Raw genomic sequence first — 19,226 nt, forward strand, 5'->3', positions numbered from 1 at the left:
GTCCTCCACTTGGTTTTTCTTTTTTAGAGTGTCTTTAGCAATTCGAGGCATCTTCCCTTTCCAAATAAATTTTATAACTAGCTTTTCCAAGTCTGCAAAGTAGGTTGTTGGAATTTTGATTGGGATTGCATTGAATCTGTAGATGAGTTTGGGTAGAATTGACATCTTAATGACATTTAGCCTTCCTATCCATGAACATGGAATATTTTTCCATCTTTTAAGGTCCCCTTCTATTTCTTTTAGTAGAGTTATGTAGTTTTCTTTGTATAGGTCTTTTACATCTTTGGTTAAGTTTATTCCTAGGTACTTGATTTTTTTAGTTGCTATTGAAAATGGTATCTTTTTCTTGAGTGTCTCTTCAGTTTGTTCATTTCTAGCATATAGAAACATTACTGACTTATGTGCATTAATCTTGTATCCCGCTACTTTGCTAAATTTGTTTATTAGCTCTAGAAGGTGTATCGTTGATTTCTCAGGGTTTTCTAGATATAAGATCATATCATCTGCAAACAATGACAGTTTTACTTCTTCTTTTCCAATTTGGATGCCTTTTATTTCTTTGTCTTGCCGGATTGCCCTGGCTAGCACTTCCAGCACAATGTTGAATAACAGTGGTGACAGCGGGCATCCTTGTCTTGTTCCTGATCTTAGAGGGAAGGCTTTCAGTCTCTCACCATTGAGTACTATGCTGGCTGTGGGTTTTTCATATATGCTCTTTATCATGTTGAGGAAGTTTCCTTCAATTCCTACCTTTTGAAGTGTTTTTATCAAAAACGGATGTTGGATTTTGTCAAATGCTTTTTCAGCATCTATTGAGATGATCAATTGATTTTCCCTTTCGAGTTTTTAATGTGTTGTAATACATTGATTGTTTTTCTTATGTTGAACCATCCTTGCATGCCTGGAATGAACCCCACTTGGTCATGGTGTATGATTTTTTTAATGTGTCTTTGGATTCGATTTGCAAGTATTTTGTTGAGGATTTTTGTATCTATATTCATTAGGGAGATTGGCCGGTAGTTTTCCTTTTTTGTAGCATCTTTGCCTGGTTTTGGTATTAGATTGATGTTAGCTTCATAAAATGAGTTAGGTAGTGTTCCATTTTTTTCAATGTTTTGAAAGAGTTTGAGTAAGATTGGTGTCAGTTCTTTCTGGAAAGTTTGGTAGAATTCCCCTGTGAAGCCATCTGGCCCTGGGCATTTATTTGTGGGAAGATTTTTGATGACTGATTGGATCTCTTTGCTTGTGATGGGTTGGTTGAGGTCTTCTATTTCTTCTCTGGTCAGTCTAGGTTGTTCATATGTTTCCAGGAAATTGTCCATTTCTTCTACATTATCCAGTTTGTTGCCATACAGTTGTTCATAATATCCTCTTATAATTTTTTTAATTTCTTCAGGATCTGCAGTTATGTCACCTTTTTCATTCATTATTTTGTTTATATGGGTCTTCTCTCTTTTTGATTTTGTCAGTCTAGCTAGGGGCTTGTCAATCTTGTTGATCTTCTCAAAGAACCAACTTTTGGTGATATTTATCCTTTCTATTGTTTTTTTGTTCTCTATGTCATTTATTTCTGCTTTAATCCTTGTTATTTCTTTTCTTGTACTTGGTTTAGGATTGGTTTGCTGTTCATTTTCTAGCTTCTTCAGTTGATCCATTAGTTCTTTGATTTTGGCTCTTTCTTCCTTTTTAATATATGCGTTTAGTGCTATAAATTTCCCCCTTAGCACTGCTTTTGCTGCATCCCATAGGTTTTGGTATGTTGTGTTCTCATTTTCATTCGTCTCTATATATTTAGCAATTTCTCTTGCTATTTCTTCTTTAACCCACTGATTGTTTAGGAGTGTGTTGCTTAACCTCCAGGTATTTGTGAATTTTCTAAGTCTCTGATGGTTATTGACTTCTAATTGTATTCCATTGTGGTCAGAGAATGTGCTTTGAATAATTTCAATCTTTTTAAATTTATTGAGGCTTGTTTTATGTCCCAGCATATGATCTATTCTGGAGAAAGTTCCGTGAGCACTAGAAAAGTATGTGTATCCTGTTGATTTGGGATGTAATGTCCTGTAGATGTCTGTTAAATCTAATTCATTTATCAGATTGTTTAGGTTTTCAATTTCCTTATTGGTCTTCTGTCTGGTTGATCTATCTATAGGAGAGAGTGATGTGTTGAAGTCTCCCACAATTATTGTGGAAACATCAATTGCTTCCTTTAGTTTTGCCAATGTTTCTCTCATGTATTTTGTGGCACCTTGATTGGGTGCATAGACATTTACGATTGTTATTTCTTCTTGCTGAATTGCCCCTTTTATTAGTATGTAGTGGCCTTCTTTGTCTCTCAAAACATCCCTGCATTTGAAGTCTATTTTATCTGAGATTAATATTGCTACACCTGCTTTCTTTTGGCTGTAGCTTGCATGAAATATTTTTTTCCATCCTTTCACTTTCAGTTTCTTTGTGTCCCTGTGTCTAAGATGAGTCTCTTGTATGCAACATATTGATGGTTCATTTTTTTTGATCCATTCTGCGAATCTATATCTTTTAATTGGGGAGTTTAATCCATTTACATTCAACGTTAAAACCGTGAAGGCATTTCTTGAATCGGCCATCTTATCCTTTGGATTATGTTTGCCATATTTTTCCCTCTCTCTATTAATATCCTTTATTGTACCCATACCGAATCTCTTTAGTACTGAACCTTTCTCCAAGTCTCTCTGTCCTGTCTTTGTTTCTCTGTCTGTAGGGCTCCCTTTAGTATCTCCAGTAGGGCAGGTCTCTTGTTAGCAAATTCTCTCAGCATTTCTTTGTCTGTGAAAAATTTAAGCTCTCCCTCAAATTTGAAGGAGAGCTTTGCTGGATAAAGTATTCTTGGCTGGAAATTCCTCTCACTCAGAATTTTAAATATATCGTGCCACTGCCTTCTCGCCTCCATGGTGGCTGCTGAGTAGTCACTAGTTAGTCTTATGCTGTTTCCTTTGTATGTGGTGAATTGCTTTTCTCTTGCTGCTTTCAGAACTTGCTCCTTCTCTTCTATGTTTGACAGTGTGATCAGTATATGTCTCGGAGTGGGTTTTTTTTGGATTTATTCTATTTGGAGTTCGCTGAGCATTTATGATTTGTGTATTTATGTTGTTTAGAAGATTTGGGAAGTTTTCCCCAACAATTTCTTTGAATACTCTTCCTAGACCTTTACCCTTTTCTTCCCCTTCTGGGACACCAATGAGTCTTATATTCGGACGTTTCATATTATCTATCATATCCCTGAGGTCCATTTCGAGTTTTTCAATTTTTTTCCCCATTCTTTCTTTTATGCTTTCATTTTCCATTCTGTCATCTTCCAGGTCACTGATTCGTTGTTCAACTTCCTCTAGTCTTGTACTATGAGTGTCCAGAATCTTTTTAATTTGGTCAACAGTTTCTTTAATTTCCATAAGATCATCCATTTTTTTATTTAGTCTTGCAATGTCTTCTTTATGCTCTTCTAGGGTCTTCTTGATTTCCTTCATATCCCGTACTAGGGTCTCATTGTTCATCTTTAGTTCTTTGAGTAGCTGCTCTAGGTGTGTCTCTTGTGGTCTTTTGATTTGGGTGCTTGGGCTTGGGTTATCCATATCGTCTGGTTTTTTCATATGCTTTATAATTTTCTGTTGTTTTTGGCCTCGTGGCATTTGCTGACCTTGATAGGGTTCTTTTAGGGTTTGTAGACCAGTTGAAGTCCTTATCTCTAATTTATCAGATCTACAGCTTCGTGGAGTACACTTTCTCTAACTAACCAGCAGGTGGCGTCCACGAGCCACCTGTTCTCCACAAGCCAGATCTCCCCTGCTTAGCCTTTTTGGTGAGTGGGGGAGTGAGTCTTGTGGGGCCCAATTGGTGTCCCAAGCTTGCGTGTGTAGTTGGTGTTGCCTGCCCTGTATGTGGGGCGTGTTTCTGGGCAGTCGGGGAGGGGGGGTGGCCCTAACAATCAAATCTCCCTGATGATCCTAGAGTTTTAAAGCTACTGCAATAGTCTAATCCTTCAGTTCAGTCCTGCCACAGTTTGTCTCTGCCACTGACCCACAAGTCTTTGGTATTAGCGTATGGCTCCTGAGACTTGCAAGCGGGCCCCTCTTCCAGGCTGTGCACCCCGGGTCCTCTGTTGAGGGATGACTGTGCTATGTCACAGGTGAGTGCCGTCCCCCCAGGGCAGATCTGGGCTGCTGGGCTGTGTTGGGAGGCTCCCAGTCTGCTCAAATGATGGCTGAATGGGGCTCTGTTAATTCACACTGCTCCCCCTTCCCAGCTCTGGGACATTCAGCTGAGGTTGCAGGGAAGGCTAATGTCCACGCCCAGTTTTGTGGTGTGTGCCTGTTATTTGAAGCACTTCCGTCACACTGGGTTGTCTGGGGCAGCTCTGGGCTATGGGGCTGGCGATGGGCAGGAGTGTTTCCTGTCCACCAGGATGGTGGCTGTGAGCGGACACCCCCCTTTTCTTGGGAAGTTGTGTTGTTTAATGAATTTTCTCAGCCACTGGATTATTGCCTTTTGTCTCAGAGCTCTCTTAGTTCTGCTCTTGACTTGAGGTGCCCAAATTTCAATTCTTTGAAGCTTTCTGTATTGAGCTTCTTAGAGTAATTGTTTTAGAAAAAGCAAAAAGGATTTAAAAAAAAAAAAAAAAAAAAAACGGCCCTCCTCAGAGATCTAATGGGTTATTGAAATGCTAATAGACAAAGCAACCAGGGCCATTAAGGAAAGGTCCACAGGGCAGAGAGATCAGCCTTGCTTCGGGATTTGCATATGCGCCTCAAGGCCTGATCTCCGCCCTTCCCCTTTCTGTGTTCACCAGAACTCCAAAAATCCTCTGCTTTTATTTTGGAGTTTTTCGTGTTGTTTTTTTTCTATGCCTGTCTCCTCTCTGCTGGGCTGGCTGCTCTCAGAGTCTCTGGTGTCTGGCCTCAGTCTATCTATGGTTGGAGTTTGAATCAGTAGAATGAGTTTCCGATAAGAGCAGCCACTGCAATTCTCCCTTCTCCTTCCTGGAGCTGACAGCCCCTCCTCCCCCGGGACTGAGCCTGGCAGGGAGGGGCGCGGGTCCCCTGGCCGCAAAAACTTACAGATTTCGCTGATCTCAGCAGTTCCACGTTTTCATGAGTGTTGTATGAAGTATGCCCAAAGACAGATTGCTCTGTGGTGTCCAGTCCACGCAGTTCCTGGCTTTTTACCTACTTTCCTGGAGGAGTAACTAAAACATACAGCTCACCAGTCTGCCATCTTGCCCCGCCTCCTATTTCATTTATTTTTGATCTAATCTTTACTGTTTCCTTCCTATTACTAACTTTGGGTTTAGTTTGTTCTTCTTATTCTAGTTTCTTTAGGTATGAAATTAGGTTATTCATTTATGATTATCTTTTTTAATGTCAGCATTTAGAGGTATAAATTTCCCTCTGAGCACTGTCTTTACTTCATCTCATAAGTTTGTGTTTATTGTGTTTTTGTTTTTGTGTATATTGAGTTTTTGTTTTTGTTCATCTCAAGATATTTCCTAGTTTCCCTGGTGATTTCTTTTTTAAACCATTGGGTTGTTTAACAGTGTGTTGCTATATTTCCACATATTTGTAAATTTTCCAGTTTTCCTCCTGTTATTGATTTCTAGTTTTAGTCCATGGTGATCTTTGTATGATTTCAAGATTTTTAAATTCATTAAGATTTGCTTTGTGACCTAATTTATGGTGTATGCTAGAAAATGTTCCAGGTGCACTTGAGACGAATGTGTATTCTGCTATTATTGGGTAGAGTGTCCTATACATATCCATTAGGTCTAATTGTTTAATAGTGCTGTTCGAATCCTCTGTTTCATTTTTGATCCTCTGTTCTATCAGTTGTTCAAAATGGTGTATTGAAATTTCCAACTGTTATTATAGAACTATCTATTTCTTCCTTAAAATCTGTAAGTTTTTGCTTCATATATTTTGGGGCTCTTCTGTAAGATACATATATGTTTATAATTTTATATCTTATTGTTGGATTGAAATTTTAACAATATGTATCTTTCCTTGTTTCTTGTAATTTTTTTTTTTTTTACGTAAAGTCCATTTTGTCTGACAAATATAACCACTCTGGCTCTCTTCTGATACTTTTTTCATGGAATACCTTTTCCAGTCTGTTCTGGTTTGCTAATGCTGCCAGAATGCAAAACACCAGAGATGGATTGGCTTTTATAAAAGGGTATTTATATGGTTACACAGTTATAGTCTAAGGCCATAAAGTGTCCAAGGTAACACATCAGCAATTAAGTATGTTCACTGGAGGATGGCCAGTGGTGTCCAGAAAACCTCTGTTAGCTGGGAAAGCACATGGCTGGTGTCTGCTCCAAAGTTCTGGTTTCAAAATGGCTTTCTCCCAGGATGTTCCTCTTTAGGCTGCAGTTCCTCAAAAATGTCACTCTTAGTTGCACTTGGGATGTTTTTCCTCTCTCAGCTTCTCTGGAGCAAGAGTCTGCTTTCAACGGCCGTCTTCCAACTGTGGCTCTCATCTGCAGCTCCTGTGCTTTCTTCAAAGTGTCCCTCTTGGCTATAGCAGCTTGCTCCTTCTGTCTGATCTTAAATAGTGCTCCAGTAATTTAATTCAGACCCACCCTGAATGGGCAGACCAACACCTCCATGGAAATTCTCCAATCAGAGTTATCACCCACAGTTGGGTGGGGCGCATCTCCATGGAAACACTCAAAGAATTACAATCTAATTAACACTGATAGGTCTGCCCACACAAGATTATATCAAAGATAATGGCATTTGGGGGACATAATACATTCAAACTGGCACACAGTCTTTTACTATCAACTTCTTTGTATTTTGTGACTAAAGTGAGTATTTGTAGACAGCATAGAGATGGATTATGATTATGCTTTTTCATCCAATCTGTCAATCTCTACCTTGTAATAGGGGAGTATAATCTGTTGACATTTAAGATAATAACTAAGAAGGAAAGATTTACTTCTGCAATTTAGCTATTTGTTTTCTATAAGTTTTGAATGTTCTTTTTTGTTTGTTTGTTCCTTAATTTCTCCATTACTACCTTTTATGTATTTAGTTGCTTTTCTGTAGTGTACCATTTTGAATCCCTTCTTTCCTTTTCTCTATATTTTTTAGTGGTATCCTTTGTAATTACAATGAACATCTTAAACTAATAACCTAGTTCAACTAGTACCAACTTATTTCGGTAGTATACAAATGCTCTACTCCTGTATATTTCCATTTTTCCCCCTTTATATTGTTATTGGCTCAGATTACATCTTTATATATTGTATACCAATTAACATAGATTTAAAATGTTAATCATACATTTGCCTGTTAATTCCTATGGGAGGAACAGTTACAAACCAAAAGCATAATAATAAAGTATTTTATATTTTCCTATATAGTTACCTTCAACAATGTTCTTTATTTCTTCTTATGGCTTTGAGTTACTGTCTAATGTCCTTTTATTTCAGCCTGGAAAACTACCTTTAGCATTTCTTATAGGGTAGGTCTTCTGGTAATGAATTCTTTCAGCTTTTGTTTATCTGTAAATGTCTTAATTTCTCCTTCATTTTTGAAAGATAATTTTGCCATATATAGTGTTCTTGGCTAGCAGTTTTTTCTTTAAGGACTTTAAATATGCCATCCAACTGTCTTCTGGCCTCAGTGGTTTCTCATAAGAAATTTGCTGCTAATCTTAGCGGGGATCCCTTGTTTGTGACAAGTTGCTTCTTTCTTGCTACTGTCAAAATCCTCTCTGTCTTTGGATTTTTACAATTTTGTTATAAAATGTCTTGGTGTAAATCTCTTAGAGTCTGTCCTGCTTGGAGTTCATTGAGCTTCCTGGATATGTATATACATGTCTGCCATTATACTGGTGAAGTTTGGGGCCATTATTTATTCAGACACTTTTTCCACTACCTTCTCTCTCTTGTTCTTCTGGAGCTCCGGTGATGTGTACATTGGCACACTTGATGCTGTCCCACAGGTCCCTCAGGCTCTGTTAATTTTTCCTTGTTATTTTTTCTTTCTGCTCCTTACACTGGATAATTTCAATTGTTTTTTCTTCAAATTCACTGATTCTTTCTTTTGTCTATTAAAATCTGCTGTTGAATCCACCTAATAAGTTTTTTCAATTCAATTACTGTATTTTGCGGGTCCAAACTTTGTTTGTTTCCTTTTTATAATTTCCATCTCTATTTTTTCAGGTACTTTTCCCAATTTCCTTTATTTATTTGTTTATAGATTCCTTTAGCTCATTGAACATATTTAAGAGTTGATTTAAAGTCTTTGACTAATAGTTTCAGTGTATAAGCTTCCTTAGGGATGATTTCTGGCATTTTTTTTTTCCTGTGAATAGGCCGTAATTTCCTGTTTCTTCAGATACTTTGTAATTTTTTGTTAATAGCTGGACATTCTGATTATTATGTTTTAATACCTCCAAAAATCTTATTCTCCCATTCCTCTGGGATGGTTAATGTTTTTGTTATTGTTCTTGTTAATATTTGTTTGTTGCTGCTATTATTGTAAGGTTTGGGCCATCAATTTGTGCTTTTCCAAAATTTTTTTTTTTTTTTTTTTTGCTCCAAAACAGGGAACGGAAAGAGACAAGAGGAAAAAAATGGCTATTTCCTCTTTAAGACTCTTCTGTTGTTTTTGCCTAATGTGGGGGGGCAGATTTTGAACAATGGCCACTCTCAGAGCTGGCCCCAGTGATACGAAGTAGTTGATCAAAAGTAGTGAGCAGTGTTCAGACCACACACTCCCAGAATTTGGGGGACTATGCTCTTATAGTCCACCCTGGAATCAGCAAGGGGCTCCTGGTGCAGCTTGCTGATGCCAGGGTGGGCTATAAGGGCTGTAAGAGCAGGACCGATGTGCTGGGGTTGGGGGGTGGTAGCCACTCTAGAGGGTGAAATTCAAGAATATTTATTACAGTTTACCAGCCTTTTCCTCCAGCTCTTCCCTGGATGCTGCGCAATGTTCTACTAGACGCCACAGTTTCCATAGAGTTAATTCTGACAGTTTTGTCAGTTCAGTAGTTATTTTTGTGGAAGAACTGAATCTAGAGTTTCCTATTCTATCATCTTCCCCGAAAATCTCTCTGCTATTTCTTTTATTTCCAAGTCTGTGTTGGTTTTTATTGTTCTTATTGTTTACTGATGTGTATATGTGTTTTTTTAATCAAGAAATGTGGAATAAAAAGTGTTCTATAGAAGCCTTATTAAAAGACCCAGTTGTTGCAGTGGAATATTGACCCCTTTTATTCCCAGACTGCCTCCTTGCAGTGAAAAGAATGTTTGGCACAAAATTCTATGACTAAAATTTTTGGGGGAAAAAAAAACCCTAGCCATCACTACATTTTTATCTCCTAGATTCTCCAAGAAACCTACTCCCTCTGCCTTTCTTGTGAGACAGATCTACTTCTGGGATGAACAAATTGCGCAGATTTATATACCTGCTGTTTCCTTGCAAGGTCAGTGGAAAAGAGATCTTTTAATTTCCTATCCTATTTATGTCATGAAAACACTGCTATTACATCTGTATCAGCTAGCAACATTTATTTTATTCATGATGAAAACATCAACATAATTTTTTGGCTGCTTGTATTCAAACTGTGGTTAATAATAGAAAAGAAATATGAAAATTAGACCATAATGAATTACAGTCCTTGTAATGAAATGAGAGTAGGGGACATGCTTAGAATTCATGAGCCGCTTCTCAGTCTCTGTCAGCTGCATTCCAGTTGCATCCATTCCAGATCCCCTCCAAATTTCCATCACCCCAACCATGCTTTTTCTGCACTTCCGCTGCTGCACATGCTGCCATTCTGCCTGAGTGCCCTCCTCTTCTTTTCGTCAAACTAACCTCCGCTAATCTTCAAGACACAACTTCAGCCTCCTTTGGCAGTACTTCCTTGACCCTAGAGTAACTTATTTGCCCTTCCCTGTTCCTATAGTACCTCAAATTTGCCCTACAGGAGGTCCTGGGCTTTCCTTGTCCTCAGGTATAAATGTAGATAATAAGGTTATGGTGTGGCAGACAGCTGTTGGCCCTGGAGTCAACAGATTGATCTTCAGTTCCGGGCTCACCCCTTACTAACAGTCTACCCGGCTCCTTACACCCTGAGCCTCAGCAGCCTCCCCTGCAAAGCAGGAAACTGAAGCTCACAGTGTTTAAGTGAATTCGAGTTCAAAGACTAATCAGTACAAAAATGTTTCCCCATGATTTCCAGTATGCCATGGGCCCTGAAAAGTAGAGTCAGATTCTGACTGTCAGATGAATGGGCCAGTCCCATGTTCTCCACTTTTCATGTTTATACTAGGAAATAATATCTTTTCCTTTGAGAACTAGTAACTTGATAGCTATTCATTTCTTTTAAAATTGAACAAACTCTATTACTAATTAAAGTCAAATTCTCAGTGGAAATCATATAAAAATTGTGTTTGATATGTTTCTTTCCTACAACATTTTATTTCAAATGAAATACATTTTCCTACATTTGTTCCCTGTGTGTGTGTTGAGGAGGGAGGGGCCTTTTTTTCCTTCATTATTTCCTCTTTCTCATCCTCAGACTGGGTGATTTACTCCCCTGGGTGTCTGATCCCACGTCGGGGGAGGGCAGTGAGTTCACCTGCCAGGGTGGCTTAGCTAGGGAGAGAGGGCCACGTCTGAGCATTCAGGAGGAGGCGCTTAGGCACAATTATAGGCAGGCCTAGCCTTATTATTATTTTTTTTTTTTTTTTTTTGAGGGGAGGTAAGCCATTGGAGAAAAAAATTGAAGATATCACAACACTTCAATATGCATCTCATAATGACAAGGACATTCTCCTACATAATTGAGTACCATTATCAAACCTAAAATAACTTCAAGTATATTGTCTCCTATGGAGTCCATATTTAAATTTTTGCAGTTTCTCCCTAATGACTTCTATAGCTCTTTATATTTTCTATTCAGAATTAAGTCAGTATTCCTGAAATGCATTTCACTGCCATGTCTTTTTAGTCTCCAGCCTAAAATCTAGAGCACCCTCTCCCAATTTTTTTTATTTTGTTCTGTTTTTTCATGGCATTGGCTTTGCTTTTGAAACCAGGTAAGTTAATTTTTGAATGTCTCACATTCTAGATTTGATTGTTTCCTCATGATTAAATTCAGTTTATTTGTTCTTGCAGATGGTAGGCGAGAACAATACATAGGTGATATGATGTCCTCATGGTAGGACATCACAAAGTCGTATTTCACATTATGGGTGAGGTTGAGATTGGTATTTTGGTTAAAATACCACCCCTCTCTCCATTTTAATGGAACATATTTCCTTTTGTGATAATTACCTTCTTCCCCAATAACCTTTTACCTCATGGTTTTAAGCAACCATTGGTGATACTTAGGGGGTTGCAAAATGCTGATTTTCTAATTCTGTCATTTATTCTACATTTATTAGCTGGCATTCTTTGATAAAGAAAAACTCTCTCACACTGTCTCTCACTCTAGTTCTACTGTCACTATGAATGCATAGATTTTATTTTTTTTTAATGTTTTTAATTCAATTCATTTCCACCATTTTTCTTTTTGATGCTCAAATTGTCCTAGTGTGAATTCCGTCAAAATGGTTCCTGAATCTTTTTGACATGGCACTGTTAGTTTTTTGAGTACTTGTTGCATTCTAACACACCAGAATGCCCAGACTTACCTTTCCCTTTTCCTGCCCTGCTGTAGAACAAGCCATTTATTCAGTAAGTCTTGGTTCTTTTATGGGGAATGATATTTAGCAAACAGGATCTGGGCACCAGATGAACTCATTACTAGTGGAGTGTCATTGTTTCTTAAAATGCTTTGTGGTTAGATTCAAGTAGTATATGCGTGTGTGTGTGTGTGAATGTGTGTATGTGTTTGTAAAATACATAAAATGAATTCATTCTCTTTCCCCCAATTCAATTCCAACACCCCTGGGTTCTTTTTCACTTCCCCATATTTTGATCCCCCTTCTCCCATAGTGAGAACTCTAGTTTCCTATATTATCGATATGTTTACTCATTTGCTCTTTCCTACAGTGCTCACAAAATACTTTCAGAATGATAGCCCCAAAGCCCTACCAACAACAAACCTACTAGATAAAGTTCAATATTTCTTTCCAGGTTTTTTTTTTTATTTTTACCTTTTATTTTTAGAATATATGGTACTAAAAGCATACGGTCAAAAATTACTTCAATTATTTTCTCTGTGTAGAATTTGCTATCAATTTTATATACAGTTACTCATTTCTTTTTGCAGGTATTCATTTTTATGCATTTTATTTTATGAATTGTCAAGCTTTTTCTTTTCAAATATTTAAAGCCGTTATTCATTTATTCTCTGACAGTTCACATATACCCATTTTTCTATTTAGTTTGCTTTTTCTTGACTTTTAACAGTTATCAGGGTGATTTGCCTCTTTTGTGTGATATAGGTTGTAAACATTTTCTCACTGTTTGTCATTTTTTATTTTACTTTGTTTTAATGGGCTTTTTTTTCTGTCTTGTGAAACTTACTTTTTTTTTTTTCCATTGTAAAATTTATCAAGCTTTTCTTGTATTACTTAGATTTTGAGCCATGGTTAGAAATTCATTCATTACACCCAGGTTATGTCATTTGTGTTTTCTTTTAGTACTTACATTGTTTCATGTTTTAAAGATCTCTGTCCAATTGGAGTTTATTGTTTTATATGGCATGAAGGATGGATCTAATTTCATATTTTTATAAATAGCTAATATCTAGTTGTCCCAACACCATTTATTAAAAACTCTTGGGGGTAAATTTTACACCAGTGAAATGTTAAATAGTTATGCTTCCAAACATAAAAATTATTTATCCACAAAAGATAGGTTAATATCACATTGGTCATAGTGCTGTCCTTCCTTGGCTGAGCTCAGACTTAGGGCATGCTGCTAATTGACAAACTGGCTAAGAGAGGAGTGGAGAAGCAGGAAATGGGTTTAAATGGGAAGTGGAGAAACTGACTCCTCTCTCTTCCATCCCCAGTAGGGCACTTGGGTGATCCGATCAGGTTGTCCAGAAGGACTTAAAACACAAGCAAGTATTGGAAACACTGTTTTCCTTCCAAAATACTCCACTATTCCTAAACGAAAATCTGCATCCAGAGGCTTTGACTAGATATATTTAACTCTCAATATAAGTGTCCCTGGGAGATGTGCTCTTTCAGTCCTTGTCCATCTCTCACTCCTCATCCCCACCCATCTGCATGCTATAGAGATGTGCTGTAGGATTCCAGAGGTAGCCTGGCAGATGGAGCAGTTGACCTAGGCCTTAATGGAGTCAAGAGTGACAAAGGAAAAGAGGGTTAGCTGCTGCTGGAATGAAGGACTTGGGAAGGTCATGGATACCTGGCTAGAACGTGCAGCAGAGATTGTTGAGCCCAAGGCAACAGCCTCTCTTCAGTGAATGAGGATTTCTCAGTGGACAGTTTGTACCAGCTCTGAGAGCCTTTTTTTCTTTTTTTGTAAAGAAAAAATAATCCTTGACTAAGGTGCCCAGCAAAGAGCAGGAACATTGTCTGCCCACAAATTGCTATGTCTCTCTTTCTTTGACAAGTGAATTCCTGAAATTCTTCATCACAGATTACCTATGGAAATGCAGAGATGGGTTTTTCTTTGGCTTGTATCAAAAATGATGATGATAACTCCCTGTGCTTTCGAATGGATTATGCATATTTGCAAACTTCAGGTGGTGTTTATTTACTTTTTTTTTTTTTTTTTTCTATTTTCAGTTGCCAGTCCAGGTTATTTAGCCTTATTAGATGCTGACTATGACATAAAACCTCCAAACAAATATTTAGCTAAGGCAGTGAACTATACAGTACATTTCCAGTGGATCCAATGCCTGTTATGGGATAAGAAAGAGTGGACATCTGAAAGCTTCCCTCCACAACCAGGAACTTCTCCAGAAAAAGTTAACTGCAGGTATAGACATTCTGTTGAGAAAGAATTTAGGATTTTTAGTAAGTGACTATATTTTCTTCTGTATTTGGCCTATCACCTGGAGCTTTTCCTGAATCTGGTCCTTCCATAAAAAACTGGAAAAATTTTGGTTGTACAATTCCAATGGTATGTGCCTTTTATTCCCTTCTATTGTCATTTTTGGTCTATAAATCTTGGCTCTCCTTCTCTGTTGAGGCCTCCAAGGAGCATGGTCTAGTTTTTAAATTGTCTTTGCACCCAACCCCTCCCCATGGTGATTGGTTTGTACCGGTTGTTTAGCAAATATCTGTTGAAGGAATAAATCAGCAGATGAATGCTAGTACTCAGTACTGATTAGTTCTATTATCAGAAAGTCCCTGATATTATTTTAGGAGTGTGCAGTTTGTAATCAGGCAGGTGGAAAATTTTGCTCTCACGATTTTCCATCCTATACCCCATTTCCTTATCTGCAGAGGAGTCTACCTCATGGTGTAGTTGTGAAGGTGAATTTTATAATACAGGGAAAGGCTCCACACAGACTAATGAGAGAACCTCTCAAGAAGTTTTAGGTTATCAGTCATGTCACTAACTTAGAAATTCTTTACTATCTAGCTGCAAAACTGACAATTCTATTACAGGGTAGGTCATTCATTTTTGTTGTTGCTACCTTTTCATTAGGATAAAGAATAAGATGCATATTTAGAACTAGAAATAGTAATTTCCTTCTTCAGAAAAAATAAGCCATTAGGAATTATATTTTGTGGTTGCCTTTTAGCAGTTAACTATGTTCAGATCATCTTATATGTGATTCATAAGCCATTTAATGCTTTTCTTATGTAGTACATTTTCAAATTTATATGATGCTGTTGCAGGGAACATACTCAAACCTACTGATGTGGACCAATATCTCACTTTGATAGTAACTTATTCACTAATCCATCAGTCCAATTGTTCATTCGTTATTACATACTACTCTCTCCTGGCACTTTTCTATGAATCGGGCACAAAAAGGAATATAATAGGGGACCTGCTCACAAGATAAGGAGGGAGGAGATGGGTTTTATCAAAACATTTACAGACTTGATAGTGGTTGCAATGTTTGTAGCTACCAATTGCAGGATACTTGTAATGCTGGGGACTGGCATTTAGGACAAATGCTTCAGAGCTTGACTAGTTGACAAGGTCAATCCACAGCTAGGCTGTGATTTGCACCTGAGACTCTCTAATTCTAAAGGCTTATAATAGAGATGTATGTGATATGCTGTAGAGTCAAGAGGGAGAATGATTAGTGTCTAAGGTGGTAAAGAGGACAGCCTTGGTGAGAACTGCAGCTCAAAGGCCAGTGGCTGGTATACAAGTGTCTGGTATATCATCAAAATGGAGTCCCTGGGTTCTTATGTATGTTTTAACTAAGTTTAAACTAAGTCTAAATCATAAAGTTATAATTATTGGAATCTGTCTTCCTTTTCACGCTGTTTTTAGCCAGTACATCATCACGTTGTAAACAGCAGCTGTTCCCACACATTTGGCTCTCCTAATCAGCATTTCTCTCCTAGCTATGATCGCCTCACAGCGTACGCAGTCCTGAGAAGAAAGCTGAATGCCAGTTTTGAAATGAGTGACATTTTCGAGTTGCAGAGGTAAGTTCCATTTTCTAAATGAAAATAAAATCTTATTTGTACTACTGCCTCTCAGTATGCCCAAGTTTAATTCCGCAGATACTTTAAATCCATGTTACTTATTATCATTTTACTTTTGGACTATTCATATTAGTAGATAATTGTCTTTAAATGTTATATAATTTTCTATTTATATCAGTGTATCTACACTTACATTCACTGACATGAGGAGCCTAAGTACAAGAAAGTCAACATAATTTTCTTTCTTTTAAGCTTAGCTTTAATTCAGTGTGAATTTTGTCACTTGTTATCGATTGGTCAATACCTGTGTTGACTATCATGCCTGATTTGCTTGTCCTGGTTTATGCCTATTGTCTTAGCCTAATTATTAATAGCTCCTTCTTTCTCTCTCAAACGTATCCCATTTTGTATGATAAATTAAAAACTCACCCTATTTTTATAGCCATTGTTTTATATAGAACAAATTTATTTAGATTCTGAAATACACATAGAGTATAACTTTCTTGCGGGCAGAAACCTTCTCCATCATACTCAGCAATGTAGCCCCACACTTAGTCCAATACTGGGCTCATAGCAGATACTTAGCAAATATTTGCTAAATGGCAGAGTCTGCATTTTCTGGTGAGTGTTGAGCATATTTTCTTCTCTCATATTTATGTAATAGGGAACTCTACCTTACTTTATTATGTAATAAGTCATCAGAGAGTTGGTTACTTTGTAGACTAGTTTAGCACATCAGCTAATTACCAGATAAGACATTAATCACGTGTGCAGGTGCTGGCCACATGAGGTCACCAGCAGTCTAGTCATCAGGAAGGACCCAGAGTACGGCAAGCTCTACCATGGTTTCAAGCTGGCATTGTTACCAATATGATGCAAACCATGGAGTGTGGGCTTGTACCCGGGGGGACATCCAGACAAATGCAACACTAAAAATCATGCAGCATTCCACGAGATCTGGCCAGAATCCAAGCCATTCCAGGGGCTTGGTACAATCCTAAGAAGAACAGGCTGAAGTTAAGCAATCTGTGAGCACCCTACCAGGGTGATGGGATGGGGTGCAAGGGAAGGCTCTGTCCTCAGGCATAAGAAGAATGTTAGTCAGAAAAAAACCAAGACCGGAGCCCAACCTTTAGGCAGAGTCAAGGTGGGCAGGAGAGCATACCCATGCATTGTGGGCACCCAATGCCTACCCCTTGACATCCCATCAAACATCCCCAGGACTTGGTTCCAGTCAGAACACCATATCAGGGTTACAGTCCCCACACAAGTGACTTGATGTGAACCCCTTTCTGTGAGTCTCTGGGGGTTGTATTATCTGTCCCACAAGCCAAGGTTGGTGCTTGAGAATGGGAGGTGAGTAAAACCTGCAGGTACACAAGTCCCCTCCCCACCTGATACAGAGGCTGGGTACCAGTAACAGCTGACAGCCTTGTTCTGCTGGGAGGAAAAGAAGGGAGGGAAGGAAAGAAGGGAACATTAATTGCACTTGTATGCCTGAAGCATTTTATGTATGTTATGTTAATGCATCTTTATTATAACTTGGTGAGATTGGTGTTCTTTTCTATATTTTGCAAAGAAAGTTTCTCCAAGAGAGGAGGTGATTGGTCCAAGATAGCTCAGCTTTCAAAGATGGAGTCTGGGTTTGTCACAAAACCTCTTTGATTCCAGAGTTTGTGTTCTCAGGGTCACATGGACCACAGAGCAGCTTCGTATCTTCCACGTCCTCTTGTTTCAGCCTCTAGCACCTTCTCCCAGATGCCCAGAGGGGTCAGAAGCCACTCCACTCCCTTCCCTATGTCTTTCCTTACCAGGCCACTTTCCCCAATAAAATCAACTCTCCTCTCCCAGTTACAAAATGAAAGCTCAAAAACATATTAGTGAGGGTCAGCGGGTGTGTGTGGGGGATGTTGGGGGTGAGGATGGGGTAGAGAGTGTCATTCTTTTTCTAAATGCTCCCTTTCATGAGTAATTCCCTTTTTATTTCTCTCCTTTTATTTACAGTCACACAGAAAACCTGCTTCCCAGTATTTTTATTGTGTTTTTAATGATGCTCTATGCATTTTTGGCTACTCAGAGCAAATGTGTAGATCGTCATGAAAAACAGAAAATGGGTTACATTTTTCTACAAGAAAACGCTCCATCAGACCAGCAGCTGTATGCAGTTGTTATTGACACGGGCTTTCGGGCTGCAGCCCAGCTTAGTGCAAAGGTACTCATGAGCATTTGTGAAATGCACCTTGGCTGTTTGTTAAGAGTGTTGGTGGGCATGAGTGACGGGGCCAGAAATGCAGGATTTGGTGGTACATCTCTCTTTTTCTTTCACAACTGATGCCTTCTTAGTGCTGAAGTAGAGTTTACCCACCCTCGTCACTGTATTTTTCCCTCTATCTGCACATCGGTAAGAATGGAATGCAGGAACCCCCACTTCTTCAGGGCTGCCAGCTCAAATTCTTCTCCTCTCTATGTCTTCACTATTGAAAGCAACTGGGAACAATTTGTTCTGTGTCTCAATGGGACTTTGAGGCTTTGAGAACCCAGTTGTACTCTTCTGATTTAATGTTAATCCATTTCCCACTTCCCAGAAGTAGATCTCTGGAGAAAGGGGTAAGAATTGTCCAGACCAACTCTGGGGAGAGGCTGGGGCATGGCTGAGTTGGGGCTTGGAGCTAAAGAAAAATTTTCCAGAGGGACTGATGGAGCATGAAGTAGTTAGAGTGGAATTTACCATCAAATTGGTAGGAGGATGAAGGAGATAGTCCAGTATATGATTCAAGTGGGAGTACCTACAGCAAGGGCAGGTTATAGAAGGGAGGTCTGTGTGGGCAGAAACTGAAGCCCCAGTCAGAGACACCTCCGGGAAGGCAAGGCAGAAGCATGCTGACACAAACCCAACAGAGAATTCTTTCTGACAAGAGGGTGGGTTCTGTCTGCACTTCAGATGTACTCCCCTATTTCTGGAGGGAATCATCCGCTTCATAGTTAAAAGCCAAAGCAATGGCATCCACAGTAAAAGAGAGCGAGCAGGTTTGGGAGTGTGGAGAAGGGGGACTAATTGAAGGAAAGGTAGATGAAGGAGGTGGGTAAGACGGGGTGCAATGGCGTCAGGAAAATGGGTGCACAGTGCATTTTTTAAAGCATGAATAGTTTTTACTTGCTATAAGCCCTTGGTCTATCAGCTATATTAATATATATTCTAATATTTTTTTCCACAAGCAGTGCATATACAAAGGGATGTCCTTAACCTAACAAAGGATCTCTACCTACAGTACACATTATATTTAATTGTGAAATTTAGACAATTCTAAAGGATGTCTGCACTCATTGTATATATCATTGTACTGGGAATCCCCATGCTGGTAATGAAACAAGAAACTCAAACAAGAGTGTAAGATTTGGAAAAGGAGAGGCAGAAATTGCTATTTGCAGATAATATTGGGATTGTCTACCTAGGAAATGCGAGAGAATATTCAGTCAATTGGAACAAATAAGAAAATATAGGAAAATTGCTGGATATGTGATTGAGATAAAAACATAAAACAGCAGTAACCATTTAGAACACGTAATAGAAAACAAGAGCCTCTTCATCACAACCACAAAATGATGAGGTGCCTAGAAATAAATCCAGCAAATACATACA

The 19,226-nt window shown here is 38.6% G+C and overlaps 1 protein-coding gene across 1 annotated transcript in view; it reads left to right on the plus strand.

Annotated features, from left to right (window-relative positions):
- Positions 1-19,226, plus strand: part of PKD1L1 (polycystin 1 like 1, transient receptor potential channel interacting) — a 201,059-nt gene that overhangs the window by 100,609 nt on the left and 81,224 nt on the right. The window contains exons 29-32 of the mRNA XM_037837205.1: positions 9,368-9,468; positions 13,757-13,949; positions 15,503-15,586; positions 17,591-17,798. Of these exons, the coding sequence (XP_037693133.1) occupies positions 9,368-9,468; positions 13,757-13,949; positions 15,503-15,586; positions 17,591-17,798 (586 nt within the window). The remainder of the gene's footprint in view (positions 1-9,367; positions 9,469-13,756; positions 13,950-15,502; positions 15,587-17,590; positions 17,799-19,226) is intronic.

Source organism: Choloepus didactylus, chromosome 5 (assembly GCF_015220235.1).
Source record: "Choloepus didactylus isolate mChoDid1 chromosome 5, mChoDid1.pri, whole genome shotgun sequence".
NCBI lineage: Eukaryota > Metazoa > Chordata > Mammalia > Pilosa > Megalonychidae > Choloepus > Choloepus didactylus.